Raw genomic sequence first — 16,240 nt, 5'->3', positions numbered from 1 at the left:
TTCATTTAACATTGGCAAGTCACCACAGCCTCTGCACTTGTATAAATGTGCTGATTTAATTGTTTATCGTTCCACTGATGCTGAACCACCTGCATGTGTCACAGCAAAGGAAGTCAGGTTTAATATTTCAGCTGCTAGTTTCAGCTTCTGGAACTTAAAAATACAAATTTGTGATTTGTATCCTGATGTATAAGAAAGGGAGAAGTGAGTAAAGAGTGAAAACAGAAAAACTAGATACCTAGTGGTATCATTAGGTATCAAATACAATGTGAACTTATAGGATCCGTGAAAGGTTATCTGTTATCAGAATGGTAACTGTTAATGATGTTGTGCAGAAGCAAACATCATTTATGAATATCTACTAAATATCCATTCTTCGGATTTGCCCAGACTGATCAAAAGTGGCATTTTTCTTGATACCAATGAGCAAGATTCTAAAATGACCCTTCATTGTTAAAGGGTCAAACACAGAGCTTTGTAAATTCTACAATAAAACACCAAAACTGGGTGAAGAACTTATGAATGAGGTAGGAAGAGTTAATGTTCAAAATTAAATGTTATGCTTTGCTTCTATCGCTTTTTTTGAAGGGAGGTTAGGTGACAGTGAATTTTTAGGTCTCTCTAAGTAGAGAGTTGAAAATGGGAAGAAAGAGAACAGTAAAAGTTTGGGGAGAAGAGGGAGAGAAAAGACACAGATAACTCTGTCAAGTATTGAAGCCAGAAATTCATCGCATAAGATCTACTTTTTAGAAAATTCACAAGAAATAGATAAGCTCCAACTTGTCTATAAGAATTTCTGACTGAAGATAATATTACAAGTTAATATATTCAACTTTAAGTTTTCTAGGTGGTAATGGAGAAAAAGTACTATGGATAATTGAAATCTGTAGATAACTATAGTTCCAAAACCCAATTTTTTGCCAATAATTTCAACCACATGCCTTCAACCTCAAAACTGCTCAAAAGTTTTAAAAATTTTTGTCAAGTTCAAGTGTCATCTACTTATTCTGCCAATGCTGATATTACCACAGATTTGCATGTAATTAGTAAAAAAATCATATAGATATTCTAAAAGCTATGCAATTAACCTTTGAATCATTGTATGATCACTGAAGTTTAACTGAAATTATTCTGTGATGGGCTATAAAACATGTACCTTTAAATTTAAGGGCAGTGTTTCTATACTTAAGATCATACTGTGAAATTTGGCATTCTAAATTAAATGATTGGCCTTAAGCTCTACTAGACTGGGAATTTCTTGAGAAGCAATTTATAGAGATGAAGAATGTGAAATCTGTTCTTTTACTTATTCCAAGAGAACTTGATTTTCCAGAATGAATGTTTAGCATAGAAAAATCCAACATATATAATAGCAAGGGGGAAGTGTTTTCACAGTTTAAGTGTTGGATAAGAATATGGAGATAATTGTTGATGCAGTTCATATTAGTAGTTCTGAACTATAATTATGCTTAAAAATTAGTTTCTATTTTTTATGTGCCAAAATTGATGACCCCTCTTCTAAAAAATCAGTATTTTAATATCAAGTGGATCAAAATATATTGATAGTAATTGATTCCAAATGGTGGGGTTTGGAATATATAATTTTTACAGATTCTAAACAGATGTAACTCTAAGACAGCTATAAATTCGGATCTAATACCAATTATATGATTTCTTTCTAAAATCTAAAACACCCAATGCTTTAATTTGCAAACTATTTACTAATAAATAACTGGCATAAGAAACTGAGGATTAAATAAAATAAATGTGCTGTGTACCAAAATGTTTGAAATGGTTCTGAGTTCTCTTAGGTCAGAATACCTTTTATTTTTAAATTAGTCTTTACAGCTATTTCTGCTGTGTTATGTCCCTGTATGCTAACCAAGAAGATACGAGTTTTCAATAGTGATGTATTCGGTGGTATGTAATTTTGGAGTGCGTTAAGATGTGAACATAGTTTAGAGACAAGCTGAAGCCACCACAGGTGGAATGTCTATACCTTTATCTGCCTGTTTGAGATCTGTATAAGAATTTTCAGAAAGCCCTTGGCTGACACTGTGATGAATCTGATAAGTCAGCCTTGAGATATCATTCTTCTGTAGCTGTCTATCTGTACATCAAATAAACTGAGGTACTAGGCACATTCAATCAAAATGGATTTATTTTTCTAAGTTCTCATTTTGGATGAGGGTTACCTTCATTGAGTTTCCTGAACCATGTGGTATACACCAAGTGAAAGCTTTATTTATCAATATTAAAGTTGTTTCCCACAAATTTGATAGAAATAGAGTAAAGGAAAGATTGCTATAGTGGGAAGAGCATGGAATTCCTTGTCATTTAAACTTGGCATAAAATTCTAACTCAAATCCTAAGACTAGTGGCCTTGACGAAGTCATGTATAGATCCTGAGCCTCTGTTTTCTGCAATTTAAGTATCTCTAACTACAACCACTTCACAAAGTTGTGCTAGGATTGATAACAGCAGAATATATAACACCTAGTGCACCCTCAATAAATGATAGCTACTATTATTACTTTCGAATACAAACGTAAATATTAAAAAAGCAAGATATTTCTGTGAACCCCTCCGCTCTCTTCCCTCCTGCAGAGTATACGAACACTGTCAGATTTAAGTATCCACATAACCAGTACACTCATTAAAAGTTTACAATATGATCACCAAGTACATATTAAACTTTTCTGTGATACTATTTACCCAGAAACACTCTGGCACCATTTTGCTCACTGGATGTTTTCTTTACAAATCTTTCCTCTTTATACTGTAGGCACTGTTTATGATCCATATGATTTGTAAATATCTAGATTCCCCACTCATTCAGTTTTCCAGAAAACATTACTAAAACTGTACTCTTGTGTATCATGTTGCACGTGTCTAGGAGGACACAGGCATGAAGTGTTTGAAGAAAATCTTGGCCCCTCCCATTACCAATACAGCATGGAATACCTAGTCAACACTGTCCATCATCATGGGGATCCTAACCTCACTGTCATCATCACAATTATTCCTCCCATCTGGGCTTATGATTCACATGCAAATTGCTTAGAAAAAAATCTATTTGGTGGTGGAAAACCAACCGTAAGTAGCCTTTAGTGTCTGGGTGTGCAAATGTGCCTTTTCCACACAGTCACTCTTGTTAACAATGAATAGGTTTGCCTTGTGGGTCCTGTGCCCTTGTTTTCTGTGAAACATGGGGAACCCTCCCCCCATCATCTTTTTTTCTCACCACCCAAATGGACTTGAGAAGAAAGCACACCCTTCCGAGAGCACTCGCTATGCTGACACTGCTGGTGTGAGGAGAGCTGGCTCATTAAGTGTCTTTACTTGTCGAGGACTGTGCTAAGGCCCATGAAATGAAGCTGAATACGCAATCATTGCCTTCTGACATTTAGATCAAGATGGACATGACCTTCCTTTTCTTAGTGATCACCAGTTGCAGAATCTCAGCTGTTGGGGTGATGCCATTCTTACCCTTATCACATTGATCTGTTTTACTCATTTCAACAATAATGTGGGGTGTACCTACTGAGAGCTGGGGTTTGGACCTATGCTTCAAACACTCTTAACTCACTCAATCTGACTAAATTCCTTAACAGGAGAGTATTCTTATTCCCATTTTACATGTAAAATAAACAAATTCAGAAACTTTCTGCGACAACCGCAAAGTGTAAAGAACCATGACATTAATCTAGGTTTCTTGGCTGCAAATTCCATGCTGTGGGAAACTCAATAGCTTTTAAAGTTCAGAGACTAGTCATCTTCTAGTAAATGAAAGAAAGAGGGACATTTAAAATCTCCTCGATTCTTTTTATCTCCTAACTTGTTTTCTCACTTTTCGTTTCTTAGATGTACTTTATACATCCGCCCAGGTCATGAGTTCCTATAGTTCAGAGAGTTACCTTTTGATGGTGTGAGCTGCTTTCATGCCCAATTCAATGCCTTGCAGATATTCATGCACTTGTCCATTCATTTTCAGCACATATTTATCAATGCCTGCATTATATGTCCAGTGACTTTAGACAAGTCACTTAACTTCTGCATCTCATTTTCCACTATCAAATGGGTTTAGTTATGAGAATTTGATGATACTGGGGTCTGTGAAAGCAGCCCACACAGTGCCAGGCACATCGTAGGTACTCAATAAATTCCCATTCACTCATTGCTTAACAGTGTTTTTAAACCCTGAAAATTAGGAATTGTCTAATTGGGAACTTTTTAATATGATTTAGGTTGATTTCTATAAATACAAGTGGTAAATGTTTCCATTTAGAAATTAAACCAGCAAATGAAGTCATGGAATTTAACATTTTAAGTTTAAAATATTTTGATATTCCCTCACTGAAAATTATAAAATAGTTGTTCATTCCAGATTTACTTGCACTTCTAAATTGGGGTTGAAATGTGAAAACAGTTTTCACAATTATGTGTAGATTTATAGAGAATTACAGTGAGGTTGTAATGTCCATAAAGATGATGGCTTCTCCTGGGGAATTTATGAACCTTGAAAAAGGCTGAGCTCCTCTAGTTGCTTGACATAAAAATCCTGCAATTATTTACACATTCCCTTTACCTCTCACCCCCACCCTCAGCACCATAAATGCAGTGTTGTAACATCAAAGTCAAAATGGGAGCTCTTTACATGACAGATTGTGATATCATTTTCCATTTGGCAAAGGACATATTCCTGAGCAATTTGAGATATGCGTGAGGGAACAGCCTTCTTGATGCCATCCTTGACCCTGTGTGGCACTGCTTCTAGATCCCATGGGTCTTGGGACAATCATCTTCATGCATCATAATTAGGGAACCCCAGTTTCTTGAGTCTAACCTAACACAATCATTAGTTTGATTTGTTCAGATAGTGGTCGTTAAGTACCTATTCCTTGCAAAGAAAATCTGGATTGTTTAGTGGGGCTATATATGGCTAAGACTTTCTTAAGTCATTTATATATATACTAGAGGCTGGGTGCACAAAAATTTGTGCACTCAGGGGGGAGGGAGTCCCTCAGCCCGGCCTATGCCCTCTTGCAGTCTGGGACCCCTTGGAGGAGGTCCACCTGCTGGCCTAGGCCTGCTCCCTGGGGGATCGGGCCCAAGCTGGCAGTCAGACATCGCTCTGGCAGCCCAGCAGCCCTCGGAGGATGTCCACTTACCAGCAGGGAGCAGACCTAAGCTGCAGTTGGACATCCTTAGTGCTGCTGAGGAGGCGGGAGAGGCTTCCGCCACCACCTCTGTGCTGGCAGCCATCAGCCTGGCTTGTGGCTGAGCAGAGCTCCCCCTGTGGGAGCACACTGACCACCAGGGGACAGCTCTTCATTGAGCATCTGCCCCCTGGTGGTCAGTGTGTGTCATAGTGACCAGTCATTCCCAGTCGTTCTGCTGTTAGGGTCAATTTGCATATTACCCTTTTATTATATAGGATAGAGGCCTGGTGCACTGGTGGGGGCTGGTTGGTTTGCCCTGAAGGGTGTCCCGGATCATGGTGGGGGTCCTGCTGGGGTGCCTGGCCAGCCTGGGTGAGGGGCTGATGGGTGTTTGAAGGCTGGTCACACCCCCTTCAGGGTGGGGGTCCCCACTGGGGTGCCTGGCCAGCCTGGGTGAGGGGCTGATGGCTGTTTGCAGCTGGTCACACCCCCTTCAGACTGGGGGTCCCCACTGGAATGCCTGACCAGCCTGGGTGAGGGGCTGATGGCTGTTTGCAGGCTGGTCAAGCCCTCCAGTGGGGACCCTCACCCCATGGAGGTTTGGCCAGCCTGGGTGAGGGACTGATGGATATTTTCAGGCTAGCCACATCCCCTTTAGGGTGGGGGTCCCCATTGGGGTGCCTGGCCAGTCTGGGTGAGGGGCTGAGAGCCTTTTTCAGGATGGCCAAGCCCCCCGGCGACGGAAGCTCCCAGCCTCTCCTTTTTTTTTCTTCTTTTTTTATTCTGGGATTTATTTACCTTCTATAATTGAAACTTTGTAGCCTTGAGTGGATCTCAGAGCCAGCCAGGGTGGGCAGGAAGCTTGGCTTCCTCCATCGCAGGGGCAACCCAAGCTTCCTGCTCACTCCAGCTCCGTGGCCACAGCCGGCTGAAAGCAGGTATCTGGGGTTTATTTATGTTCTATAATTGAAACTTTGTTGCCTTGAGTGGAGCTCAGAGCCGGCCGTGGCAGGTGGGAAGCTTGCCTTCCTCCATCACTGGAGCAACCAAGCCTCCTGCTTGCTCCAGCTCTGTGGCTGCCGGCCGCCATCTTGGTTGGGTTAATTTGCATACAGTCACTCTGATTGGCTGGTGGGCATGGCTTAAGGCATAGCAAAGGTATGGTCAATTTGCATGTTTTTCTTTTATTAGTGTAGATATATATTAATCCTCACCCAAGGATATGTATTTTTTATTATTGATTTTTAGACAGAGAGAGAAACATTGATATGAGAGAAGAACATCAACCAGTTGCCTCTATATGTGCCCCAACTGTGGACTGAACCCATGACCTAGGTATGTGCCCTGACCAGGAATCAAACCGGCAACCTTTTGGTGTATGGGACGACACTCCAACTAACTCAGCCACCTGGCCAGGGCTTTCTAATATTGATTTTAAGTTTCTGGGTTTTCATTCCGAGTCACAAAAGATAGATATTTACAGGAAATCAGAAACAATTGTCCAGGGGTGCTTAATGACTTCAGGTTATTTTTTATTGGTTTTAATTGATTATTTCAGATATCCTAAAATGACCCACATGCTTAGACTCAAAATTATGTGTTTCCTTCAACAGTACCCTGCTTCTAATTGTTGAAACCAAATGGTTTTAGAAGAGGTGGATTTAAATGACCTACATTTGGTCCTTCCCCTGGGGGCAGAGCACTAGGACAGGTGGTATAAAAAGACAATTAACTCTCTGCTTCCTAAAGCCTTATGCTTTAGTGGAAGAGAAACATCTAAATAAAGAAAATGATAAAACAAAATGAAGATCATGAATAGACAAAAGTCCCCTCAATTCAGGTGAAAAAGATGAAATGAATTATATTGGTTGCTCAATATCAAAGAAAAAAAGAGGATCTCTTACATTTGCCTGGTTTATTAGCCAGAACATGGTGTACTCTTCCAGTATAATCTGGTAGGTGGTGATGTGTGCACGGGAGCACCTGCTTGGGTATATGTAATTGACAACATCTTGAAAATGGCAGGTTAGTGCCTATCAGCACACCCAGAAAGCCAGGGCGTTTGCACACTGAGTGTCCTCTAGAAGGAAGGCTCCAGCATGGCTTATGGAAGCTGCTCTTAACATCCTCCTTGAAATCTTCAGACTGAGGCTCAGATGTGCAAGAGGCATGAAAAAACCTGGATTCAAACCCTGGCTCTACCACTGACTGTGTGGCTTTGGACAAGTTTTGTTCTTAACCTTCCAAAAGCTCGATTCCCTCAACTCTAAAAATAAGAGCAATAACAGTATGGAATTCATAGTGTATTTGCGGATTTCATGCAATCATCCATGTGCAGAACTTTTCATGTTACCTGGTACTTAGGCATATAGATGGTCAGAATCAAAAACAGCAGGCTGACTCTTCTTTCTTCCACACCTAAACCCTCATGGATTAGAGTCCCAGCCGTGGGCAAACTACAGCCCGCGGGCCAGATCCGGCCCGTTTGAAATGAGTAAAACTATTGAAAAAAAAAGACCGTACCCTTTTATGTAATGATGTTTACTTTGAATTTATATTAGTTCACACAAACACTCCATCCATGCTTTTGTTCCGGCCCTCCGGTCCAGTTTAAGAACCCATTGTGGCCCTCGAGTCAAAAAGTTTGCCCACCCCTGGATTAGACACTGAACAAGGGTGTGCCTTCTCCTATATACCATTGTTTTATTCATTTCCTCCCCAATACTCGGAGCCCAGAGCTCTTATCACAGCCCAAGGTGCTTCTGTGACTGGGCTATGCTTTCAGGGCAGGGCATGGCTGCAGGTGGAAGGGTGCTCCTGCTGTGCTGTGCAGGGCCCCGCATTGGATTCACGTGTCCAGAGGAAGCCCTTGAGGACAGTGAAACCTTTCAGCCCTTCCAACATATTGTCAGTGCACAGCCCCAAATAATTTTCTTTTTTACTGATTTCAGAGAAGAAGCGAGAAGGAGAGAGAAATAGAAACATCAATGATGAGAGAGAATCATTGATCACTTGCCTCCTGCATGCCCCCAACTGGGGATCAAGCCCACAACCCCAGCATGTACCCTAATTAGGAATCGAACCTCCTGGTTCATAGGTCCACACTCAGTCACTGAGCCATGCTGGCAGGGCACAGCCCCACATCTTAACTGACATTGAAGAGCCAAGCAAAGGCAAGAAGACTCAAATTCAAAAGGACAGCAAAAGAGGAATTATAACATTATGTACACCTGGGTGAACTAGGGAAGTTGCATGAAAGTAATGGGCCTTTGAATTCTCATTGGAACACCCTTGCTGCCCTATACTGTCCCGCCATGGAGACTGAACAGGAAAGGAAAGGGCAGCCCTTCTCTCTGGATCTGTACCTCTTGGCCTTCCTCCCTCCCAGCAGGCTCACACCATAGCCCCCTTCCCACTGAAGTACCTTCCACCGGAAGTGTTAATTGCTCTCAGCCCTGGTCTGTCTCTCTGCTCTGCTGCACTGCTGATCAGTCTCCCTTGACTGGAAACTCAATACCCCCTGCAGAGTCTGCACTCTTGCTTTGAAGTTATTTGTATCCGGTCAGAAGAACCTTTTAGTTCTAGTTCTAAATTGAGCGCCTTGGTGGTTTCCATCCCCTGATAAGCAGGGCAGCTGGACTCTACAGCAGTCACAGGGGGCCGCCTCGGTTCTTAGTCACCCGAGGGAGTGGATGCATAAAATTGACAGCACTGTAAGTCTCTTCATGGCGGATAAGAAACGGAAGTACCCAGGGCAGTCAGTAAACTTATACAATGAGCAGAGAGTTGTGTTTTAAGGCAAGTAAGACGTGCATACCCTATTCTGGTTTGTAGAGGGCACTTGGGGGTTCAACTACATTTCTATAGGGAAAGCACTGTAATTTGTCTTGGAAACATTCTAGAGATAAGGAGGAAGCATTCAGCAGCCCAGCCCTAGTACAGCAGCCTACAGAAAAGCTGGGTACAGCGGGAGGTGGGGGTGTTCTTCCTTCAGCTATGAGGTACCTCTCATTCCCCCATGCTGCTTGTGTGACAGAATATAGAGCAAACGGGAAAAGGGTTTCCATTCCACTTTTCCCACTTACTATTCACTTTGGGTAAGTAATACCCACCTCAAAAGCCTGGGGGAGAAGGAAACAGAGGCATATGTGTAAGGTGCCTAGCAGAGGGCTGAACTACAGAGAGACTCAGTACTGTTACTTCCCACCTCTCCCTCCCTGCCTTCCCGCACATCACAGCCTCTTATTGCTAATTGCACCTCTTTCCCCCGCGATGTTAGACAAAATATTTCCGTTATCCCAAGCGGCAGAGTGGGCCCTCTGCGTCAGCCCTGTCCACAGGCGCAGTAATGCACAGGCCAGCATCAGCATTTCTATCAGGATGACACTTGTAATGGATGATTGCTGCACTTCTTAATCCATTTATGTAATCCTTCCTGCTTTGCTTGCAGTTATTTACAGGGCTTTAGCAGCAATAAAATTGTTCCTTTCCCAAGACAGAGTTCATTCAATTCAAATCTGGATTGATTGTAGCTAAACTTCTGATGTCGTTACAAAAGAAGAAAAGAAAACCAGCAATAAGTTATGCCTAGTAATTATTTAGCATGTATTCAGCCCCCACATGTCCTGGGCTCAGCACATTAAAGTTGGGGAAATACCTCTGTCCTTGAGAATCAAGCGTAGTTGCACATATGAAAGGCACTCAGGGCAGGGCACCGATTCAATTCCCATTGAGTTCTTTATTCCCGGGGTCATGTGGCCATCTGGCCAGTCTGTCAGCTGACTTCATGGGGTTAAGTGTCTTCACCCCCTAGTGCCTTCTTTTGGTTTCCTTCAGATGCAGTCTACTGACAGCATCCTTAGCCTTGAACCTCTGCCCCCAAAGAACTCTCTACTGCTCCTCAAGCAGTTTTGCTTTGTGACTAAGGCTCCTTGGGGCCAGAGTCCAGGGTCAGCCTGATGATACCCAACTGGCATTGGAGGGACCCCTCCTGTGGTGGCCTCTGGTGACAAAGGACGTGCACTAGGCAATGGTGTGGAACTCGGGCAGACAAGGGACTTTCTCCTGAGGACATGGTCATGTATGTGCTCAACAGTCAAGGATTTGCATGTCAGTGGATGGAGGACTGGATGGATTTTGAAACCACTAGTTAAAATGTAATTTATATAATATAAGACAAATGTAATTCCTATACATCTTTATGACTAAAATGTGAAAATATAGGATGATGCTCTTCATTCATAGAAAACCCCGTAACCATACCCCCTGACAATCATGTGTATAGAGTAACAGCCAAAAGAAAGAAATAGAGAATAAAGGCCTGATTTTTTAAAATTTTCATTTTTGACCATTTGCCTTTAAAAGAAAATATGCAGGAAAAGTCAAAATTAATCAAAATGCACAATAATAAGCAGTATTGAGTATCATGCACACTAGAGGCAATCTTTCAAATATTGCTGTGAAATAGGTAGTTATGCTGTTTACATTTTATAGATAAGGCAGCGGAGATTCAGAGCAGTTAAGGAGGCAGAGCCATGATGTGAAGGCAGCTGAGCTTTCCTGCACAGCCCAAGACTTAACCACTAAGCTGTACTGCCATCTAGGACCCGATGCACAAATATGCATCAGATTCACAACCCCCCAAATGCCATTTTCTTTGCCCTTTGAGTTGAAATAAGCTAAAATCTTTTCCTTTCTCACCTTGACTTGTAAGCTTTCACTGCTGGTTAGATATATTAGAGTGATTGTCCCTGATATAATTCAAATTATATTTAAGTAATAGCTTAGAGTTAGGATTTATTTAGAATAAAGAATAATGTTTTAAGATAAAGGCAATTAGCCCTAGCTGATTTGGCTCAATGGATAGAGCCTCAGCCTGCGGACTGAAGGGTCCTGGGTTTGATTCTGGCCAAGGGTACATGCCTGGGTTGCGGGCTCGGTCCCCAGTAGGGGGCATGCAGGAAGCAGCCAATCAGTGATTCTCTCTCATCATTCTATCTCTCTCTCCCTCTCCCTTCCTCTCTAAAATCAATAAAGTATATATTTTTAAAAAAATATAAAGTCAATTATTTCAAATTGCTGGCCATTTACTTATTTTAACCTCAGAACAATTTTTTTTTTTTTTTGCATTAGAAAACATACAAGGAAATTTGAACCAATATGTAGATTTAGCCAAGTTTTTTAGGGCTTTTGGTTTTTCTTTGTTGTTGATAATTATTTTTTTGAAAGGCACGTAGGATCAAAAGAACAGTGAGACTTTTCACCTGTGATATTTGGAGTAGTAATTGAGATCCCAAAGACATATTCAATCCCTTTCCCCGAAACACATGCTGCGTGTTTTTGCTTACAGCGTGCACTTGCTCACACCGTGCGTGTTTCTTACAGTGGACCTGGACAGGCTCAATGATGATGCCAAGCGTTATAGCTGCACTCCCAGGAACTACTCCGTAAACTTACGAGAGGAGCTGAAGCTGACCAACGTGGTCTTCTTCCCGCGGTGCCTCCTTGTGCAGCGCTGCGGGGGAAACTGTGGCTGTGGCACTGTCAACCGCAAGTCCTGCAAGTGCACTTCGGGGAAAACCGTGAAAAAGTATCATGAGGTATGTCACGTTCAAATGTCTTTGTTGAAGTGCCGGATTTAGCAGTTTCGGCTGCAAGAGGCACGTCATTCACGGGGAGCTAGAAGACAGGACCATTGGGTACAGTTGGTCAGTTCTTGCCCTGCAAAAGGGCACTTGGCCAGGGGAATGACTGGGACCTAAAATTATACTCGGGCTAAATTTGTCAAGCTAAGTGCCCGGGGGAGGGTCTAAGTTCATCCTAAAAAAAAGGGACTTCTTTTCTAATCCTCATCGTATACCACCTGGGTTGACAGGATAAGTGTATAAGCAAATGGATGGTGAAGTAATTTCAGAACTTATTTGGCTTCCTTTGTAGAAATATGATGTTATTTATTTAAAGGCTCTGACTGCAAAATGTAGGTTTTTTTAAGAAAATGCTAAGAGCCAAACTTTAATTCAAACAAGTGATTAAAAATGAAGCAATGCAAAGATAGCAAATGATTTGTCAGAAAATATACATCGTCGGAGACATTTTTTATTCTGTAAATATAAAAGTATTTCTCTTTTAGAAATAACAATTTTTTTTCCTAAATACTACTGAGTGCTACCTGGGGAATCAGCTCTGAAATTATGCTAAAATAAATAAAATAAATAAGAAAAACAAAAATGTAAGGAGAGAGCAGTAACCTTTAATAATAATTATATCAACAAACTCTATTAAGTATTTAGACTCTGCCAGATATTATTATAAGGAATCATTAACTCACTTAGTATTTTCTCAATTCTACTGTCAAAGGGTGGGGAGAGATAAACTGAGGCCTAAGAGGATCAGTAAGCTGACCAGTGTGACACGGTTGGTGAATCACAGAGCAGGACCTGCACTCTGATCCCTGCTCCCAGAGTCTATGTTCTTGTTGCTAGTAACACCGTGCTGTCTCTTTTAAAAGACATAGCATTTTACTGTGCATTAAAGAGTACACTTAGGGGACTCAGAGCCGCTCCGGACACTGACAGTAGCCTTACTACTTCCTGGCTGTGGGAGCACAGGTGAGTCACCACAGTTTAGAGGCTCAGTTTTCACACATGTGAAATGGGACTAAGGAAGGATATCAGTTAAGCTCTTACTGAGCAGATCTGGGGATCAAATAATGTCTTGCATATGAAAGGAGTTTTTCAAGATGTGAAACATAAAACAGAAACATGTTTCAAAACATAAACTAAAATGTGGAGCAAACATTATTGTTAGGAATCATTGTTTGAGTTGCTTTTTATCAGTATCCGCCAAAACAAAAACAAAAAAAATAGACAGTGCTCCCTAAATGAAATCTCCAGCTTTGTAAAAGTGTTTTTTGTTACCCTGTTAACAATAAAACAATAATATTAAGTTAGGCGGTAACTCTGGAGCCAAATGAAAATGGATGTGTCATCAGCAGCATTTTCCACTTGGGAAATGCAGGAAGCTGTGGGCCACTGGCCATGCTTACCTTACCCAGAGAAAACACACTCTTCAGACCTACATGGAACATACCCTCTTAGTCACAAGAATTTCTTACTCCACCCACACAGTTTTCAAAGGAAAAAAACAAAAAGTCCTCGTAGCCAGAGAATGCTGTCGTCGGTGCGCATTGTGTTTTATTTTTGTGTGACCTGATGAACTCTAGATTGGACAGTGTTCTGGAGTTCAAGAGCCTGAAACTCACAATGTTGAGCTGGACCCTAAAGATGAATGCAGAATGCAATGACCAGCTCAGAGTTGAAGTAATCCTCGAAGTGACAGGCTCTCCGCCTAGTCATAACTGTGAGGAAAAGCATGCGGGTCCAGTCTTTGATGTTTTGGGGAGCGCTTTATTTTCATCTCGACTCCCTGCTCAGTTACAAGGTACAGCTAGATTTTTAAAATCCTTCATTGCGTAAACAGCAGAGTTAAACACACACCTAAAAGGACTCTCGCCTCCCAGACAGGGTCCTGTCCTTAGTTCCTTTCTTGTCTCTGTACACAATCACCGCTACCTATAAACTCCTGTAGACAATTAATATCTGAAGGGGAGGCCCTATATCTCTTTGTTCAGTCACACAAACAGATCGACAATGTTGCCATCTTTTGAAACTGCTGTCTAAAGCATCTCTTTGAAGCCTGTGTCACAATATGTTCGCTTATGGGAGCCTGCAGAGCTCTACACAAAATCAGTCGGCCACGTGCTGGACAAAGGGACCCGGCAGCAGCATCACGCAGTCAGTAACTGCACCCCTGGAACTAACAGGCCTGGCCTATCCCCCCCCATCTCCTAAAATGCCCCTGAAACATGTCACAGCGATCACTCTGCCGGGTGACCCACGGAAGGGCAGCAGGCTCGTTCCACTTCCAGAGACAGGGGTTGCTTGAGCTGGTAGTTCTGTGTCTGTTTTCTTAACTCAGAGACAGGAAAGCCCAGTTTCCTCAGCGCCTGGTTATAACTGATGAGATGTGAAATGAGTTTCCGTGAGAGATGAGCACCCCTACGGGTGACTGGAACTCATCACATAAGCAGGCCTGTGTGACTCTCCACAAACACTTCAATGCTCAGCGTTTAAGGAATAAAATGGAGACATTTTAAAGCTCTCAGTGGAGCTAATATCATTGCTTTGTTGGAAGGTTGTGCTGTTTCTGCCGTAGGGGGGGTTAGCCTTCTTCACAATGCAATAGGGTGTTAGCATCTTTTTATTTTCTGTTCTCAAAGGTTGTTAGGTATCCTGTTAAAGTATTTTTTCTTTCTCCTGGCAACTATTCTATGCCTCTTGGAATAAATAGGATATAAAGGATACCTGAGGTAGTGATTTTTAAATGGGGAAGGTTCCAGAAAACATAGTGTGTAGACAGAGGGTGCTATATATATAAATCCTCATCTTCCCTCGATAATGTGTAATGAAGGAGTAGGATGTTCCCTAGAAATTCGATGAGCTTTTTCACTAACATTTACTGTTTTTCATCATGTGGTCTCCTATGTCCATTCAGTCAACAGCTAAAAAGGTAGGAAGCATCAGAGAGAGAAAGATAAAAATTAATTTTCTTTGTCCTTTCTCTCATGATTTTGTCACAAAGCTGATGTAACCCTATACTAGTAGAATTTCTAGTTTCATATTTAGAAATTCTACTGTTTCATATCTACACTGTCCAAAATAGTACTCACTGGCAACATGTGGTTACAAATCTATGTCATACACACAAGAAACTGAAATTTTCATTTTATTTACCTTAACGTTAATGTAAATAGATACACATGGCTAATAGCAACCATACTGAACACACAAGCCTGTTTCTGACACATTTACAACATCTAGAATCATTCTTGTCTCTGCACAGAATTAAAAATAACTTTCCAGGATTCTTTTAATTTTAATGTAGAATTTTATATTAAAAAATTGCTTCCTAATACAGTTTGAGTTAGAGATATAAGCAAATACCTATATATGAATCAGAGGGTTAATTAGAGGTAATAAAATATTGCACTAAAAGAATAGTACTTTCAGTTTTTACATGCTTTAAGGATTTGCTATTGAAAAACTTTTAGCTAAAATTATAAATTAAGACCAAGAAGACAGAAAAACATTTTTTTCAGAGTTTCTACTCTATTTTTTTTTTCCTGGAACTATAATTTCTAAAGCTTATATAGGCTTCCCTTTATTCTTTCTTTCTTTTTTTTCCTTTCTCCCTCTTGATTGAAGCCATAAGACAGCTCTTTTCAGGCTGTGTCTGTTTTCCTCTGAGAGCCAGGGCAGATTTTGTGGATATGGTTCCAGGTCTACCTCATGGGGAGGCAACCTAGGACCAGCCAAGTAAAACCCCCCAGGGCCCCAGGTTTCCTCACTTATAACCTACAATGTTGAGTCCCAGACAGACCTGAAGTTACATGCTATCCGTTCACTGTTACCTTCTTTCCTAGCCCCAAAATCTCATCTTACTGAAATTGTGTATGGAATATAAACAAATTGGTGGTTGAAGTGCTAGGTAAATGCAAAAGAATAAAGATGTAATCTGGAACAGTTAATGTTTATAGAGAAGTTAATGCATCAGTAATAACACCTGTGCTACTTAGCTCCTGGGGCTATTGAGGGAATGAAAGCATCTCAAGACTATAAAGCACAAAACAGATGTGAGTAGAATTTCCTGAGCCTGTTCTGGCTTCCTCGGTTCTGACAGCCCTGATAACTCACCTAGTGAGTGAAGGGACTCCCCTGAGGGACTACAGAAGGCGCTCATTCTTTCCCTTGCAGATCTAGCTTCACATCACGCCTTCCTGCCACAGATTAGCCAACCTGTCTTAGGGCAGGATGCTCCTCAGGTAGACAAGACCCATCTGTGTCAAGAATGATTCTCAGCGCTATTGCCATACTCTGAAATCTGGTGCCCAGCTAGGCTTTCATCATGTTTTCTGCAATGGCTCGGCTGAACATGTAGCCACTGATTCTTTAAATCAAAATCATTTGACTAATATTTTTTTTTTAAATATATTTTATTGATTTTTTACAGAGAGGAAGGGA

The 16,240-nt window shown here is 41.4% G+C and overlaps 1 protein-coding gene across 2 annotated transcripts in view; it reads left to right on the top strand.

Annotated features, from left to right (window-relative positions):
* PDGFD (platelet derived growth factor D) overlaps positions 1-16,240 on the top strand; it is a 224,786-nt gene that overhangs the window by 201,931 nt on the left and 6,615 nt on the right. For both annotated transcript variants that reach the window (XM_036324423.1, XM_036324422.1), the window contains exon 6: positions 11,547-11,761. In XM_036324423.1, coding sequence (XP_036180316.1) covers positions 11,547-11,761 — 215 coding nt within the window. The remainder of the gene's footprint in view (positions 1-11,546; positions 11,762-16,240) is intronic.

The sequence above is a fragment of the Myotis myotis genome, unplaced genomic scaffold (genome assembly GCF_014108235.1).
Source record: "Myotis myotis isolate mMyoMyo1 unplaced genomic scaffold, mMyoMyo1.p scaffold_m19_p_10, whole genome shotgun sequence".
NCBI classification, from domain to species: Eukaryota; Metazoa; Chordata; class Mammalia; order Chiroptera; family Vespertilionidae; genus Myotis; species Myotis myotis.
The sequence above is the reverse complement of the archived record's forward strand: the minus strand, read 5'-3'. Positions and strand labels throughout refer to the sequence as shown.